The sequence below is a fragment of the Oncorhynchus gorbuscha genome, linkage group LG13 (assembly GCF_021184085.1).
Source record: "Oncorhynchus gorbuscha isolate QuinsamMale2020 ecotype Even-year linkage group LG13, OgorEven_v1.0, whole genome shotgun sequence".
In the NCBI taxonomy this organism is placed as follows: domain Eukaryota; kingdom Metazoa; phylum Chordata; class Actinopteri; order Salmoniformes; family Salmonidae; genus Oncorhynchus; species Oncorhynchus gorbuscha.
In genome coordinates this window covers 11818867-11822401 of record NC_060185.1, presented here as the reverse complement: position 1 = coordinate 11822401, position 3535 = coordinate 11818867, and the positions used below count along the sequence as shown (strand labels likewise).

At 47.5% G+C, this 3535-nt stretch overlaps 1 protein-coding gene across 1 annotated transcript in view; it reads left to right on the top strand.

The window, feature by feature from the left end:
- The window catches only part of LOC123992514 (1-phosphatidylinositol 4,5-bisphosphate phosphodiesterase eta-1-like), a 195280-nt gene that overhangs the window by 140898 nt on the left and 50847 nt on the right, over positions 1 to 3535 (top strand). Inside the window, exon 13 of the mRNA XM_046293711.1 lies at positions 644 to 667. Within this exon, the coding sequence (XP_046149667.1) occupies positions 644 to 667 (24 nt within the window). The remainder of the gene's footprint in view (positions 1 to 643; positions 668 to 3535) is intronic.

The following is a 3535-nucleotide window of genomic DNA, read 5'->3' as shown; positions in this document are numbered from 1 at the left end:
TGGGTGTTTTGGAGTTTGAGTGTTTGGTGTGGAAAGCTCTATCCTAACTAACTTTCTTGATTCTTTTCTTTACATGTTATTTTCTATGGTGGAGGGTTAATGCAATATTTGTTTTTAGCGGTATCCAAAGTTTTTTTCAAAGTTAGGGTGGAAGAGGACAGAGTAACTTTCCTGGGGGTTGGAAGGTGTAGTGTGCGCAATGGCTTCTCAGTCTAGCTGGAGGAGACACTGTCGATACAGCATGGATTCAGGTGTGTTCCTGAGAACGGAGTTAAGGTGGAGGAGGTTCTGCTCGCGGTCGGTGAACAGGTAGGAGCTGAGTTTATACATTCTGCTTCTAGAATGAACAAAGCTGTGGTTGTGTTCATGAAAAGGGCTAATTTGGTCGGTAGGCTAATTGCTAGCGGAATATTTGTAAGGGATGTGTTGGTGTCAATTTCACCTCTCTCTAGCCCCTTCAACAAGAGTTGTAGTGGCAAATTTGACTCCGTTTATTACGGATGATCAAATTAGGAAAGAGCTGAGTTGTTTTGGTAAGTTTGCTAGCGGTTTCCGTGTACTGTCAGCAGGTTTTCAGGCAGATGCCGTTAAGCACGTTGTTTCGTTCAGGAGGCAAGTGTTTATGTTTCTGAACAATAATGAGCAACAGCTAAATGTGCATTTTAAAGTGAGGCATGGGGAGGGGCTCTATGCAGGTTTTGCCAGCACAGATAGTCTATGGTGTTTTGAATGTGGGGATTTGGGGCACAAGAGCTTTGCGTGCCCACATAAAGGCCATAGACAAGGTGAGGGTACAAGCGCAAGTGGGGGAAATCGAGGTCAAAATGCAGGGGGTAAGAAGATGCAGACAGCAGAGGCTGGGCCTAGTCAGTCTAGAGATGGTGGTGTAGATGAGGCTGGGCCTAGTCAGGCTAGAGATGGTAGGGTAGTGGAGGCTGGGTCTAGTTAGGCTAGAGATGGTGGAGAAGCAGAGGCTGGGTCTAGTCAGGCTAGAGATGGTAGGGTAGTGGAGGCTGGGTCTAGTTAGGCTAGAGATGGTGGAGAAGCAGAGGCTGGGTCTAGTCAGGCTAGAGATGGTGGAGAAGCAGAGGCTGGGTCTAGTCAGGCTAGAGATGGTGGGGTAGCTGAGGCTGGCCCTAGTCATGCTATGGAGGGTGGTGCAGATGATGCTGGGCCTAGTCATGCTATGGAGGGTGGTGCAGATGATACTGCGTCTAGTCAGGTTATTCTAGTGGATGAGGAGAGTATAGTGGGGAAGTGTAAGAGATTAGGGGGGAGGAGGAGGGTGTCAAGAGGAAAAGGAAAAAGGGTGTGAACAAAGGCACCATGGAAATGTTGCCTGTTGCTGTGGGTGAGGCCCTAACCAGAGAGAAAGGGCAGGTGGTCAGGGTAGGAGATAGAGAAGAGGAGGAAAGTGAGTCTGAGGAAGAGGATGAGGAGTTATTTTTTTCAGACTCCTCTTCAATTGGCCCAGAGCTGACAGCCAGTCAACCAGAGGGGTCTAAGTACACGTTGAGAGAACTGACAAGGTTCCTGAATGAGACTAAGGGAAAAAAGTTAATCTTGAGGCTTTTTTCCTGATCCTAGAAAGTTTGTAAGATCAGTACAACATGCTATGAGAAATGAGGGGCATGGTGTCCTCTCACCCAGGAAACGGTTTAGGTTAAGGAAGTGGGTCACAACAGTGCGTAAAGGTTTACCTTCAGATACTGTTTAAATGTTTAATTTCTTACTGACACTGGGGCTTTTTGAGCTTTGGTCTATTTCTCTGCTGGCTTTTCTCCCACTTCTTATGGAGACTCTTCGGGTAGGCTCGCTCAATATAAATGGCGCCAGAGATGCGGAAAGAGGAGTGTGTTGGGTGAATATGTGAAACAAAAAAAAGTACAGGTGTTGTTTCTGCAGGAGACGCATAGTGATATGGTGAATGAAGTTGATTGGGGGCTCTGGTGGAAAGGGGCAAGTGTGTTGAGCCATGGGACAAATCTTAGTGCAGGGGTGGCAGTCCTTTTTGCACCGGGTCTGGCTGTAAAAATTTGCTCCTCAAAGGAGGTGTGTAGGGGTAGGTTGCTTGTTGTTAAAGCAGAAATTAACAACATGTGTTTTGTCTTTATAAATGTGTATGCGCCTAACACAGGGAGAGAAAGAGGGGTTCTATTTGGGAGTCTTAGACAGGAACTCTCACAAGTAGCGCCTGAGGAGACGCTGGTGATCGGAGGGACTGGAACTGTACAATGGATTTTACAAAAGACATAAATGGGGAAGAGCCTCAGTCAGTGTCAGTGGGAGTGTTAAGGGACATCATTAATCAGTTCAATCTAGTGGATGTTTGGAGAACTAAACATCCAAACACAAGACAGTATACGTGGGTGAAGGTTTTTGGGGCTAGGGTGAGTGCAGCTCGACTTGATCGTTTTTACATGTCCAGGAATCAGAGCAATAGGCTGCTGGGTGCTACCATTCTCCCAGTGGGGTTTTCGGATCACCACATAACCATGGCTCGGCTGTCTATTTCACCAGGGCCCCGGAAGGCATCTTATTGGAAGTTCAATGTAAAGCTCTTACAAGATGCCACTTATTGCTCAGGTTTCCAGACTTTTTTGGGAAAGATGGGGGCAGCGAAGAGAGGAGTATGAGTCTCTGAGTCAATGGTGGGATGTGGGGAAAGTGCAAATTCGGCTTTTCTGTCAACAGTACACAGCTATCTCATCCTCAGAGGCTAGGAGAGTATTGGGGGAACTAGAGCGGTGTATTAGTGAGATGGAGGTAGAGATGGTGGGGCAAGGCAATGTAGGCCTCCAGGCTAACTTAGCTGAATTACGTAGGGACCTGGGCAGTTTTTTCCAGGTTAAAGCAAAGGGAGCACTTGTAAGAGCTAGGTTCTCCATGCTCAAGGAGATGGATGCTCCCAGCTCCTTCTTCTTTGGTTTGGAAAGACAGAGCAGTGAAGCCAAGGGTATGCATTGTCTACGGCTGTCTGATGGGCGGGTGACCTCTGTGGTGGGGGAGATGCGGGAGCGGACTGTGGAGTTTTATACTGAATTGTATAGGGCAGAAATGTGTGATCCTATGTGTGCTCAGGTCTTGTTCGCAGGACTCCCTAAGCTCTCTCGGGCACAGAGGGATGAAATGTACATTCCTCTGTTGTCACATTAACTGGCAGAGGCAGTAACCCAGATTTAGATGCACTATTGTAAAGTGACTGTTCCACTGGATGTCTTAAGGTGAATGTCTTAAGGTGAATGCACCAATTTGTAAGTCGCTCTGGATAAGAGCGTCTGCTAAATGACTTAAATGTAAATGTAAATGTAAATGTCCCCCGGTCGTGCACCCGGGGTCGATGGACTTCCAGTGGAATTTTACAAAAAATTCTGGGGAACAATTGGACAGGATTTCTTTTGCGTGTTGCGTGAATGCGTCGGGGTAGGAGAGTTGCCGATGAGCTGCCGTCGGGCGGCTCTGACTCTCCTGCCCAAAAAAGGGGACTTGTGTGAACTTAAGAACTGGAGGCCTGTCGCATTACTCTGTGCGGACT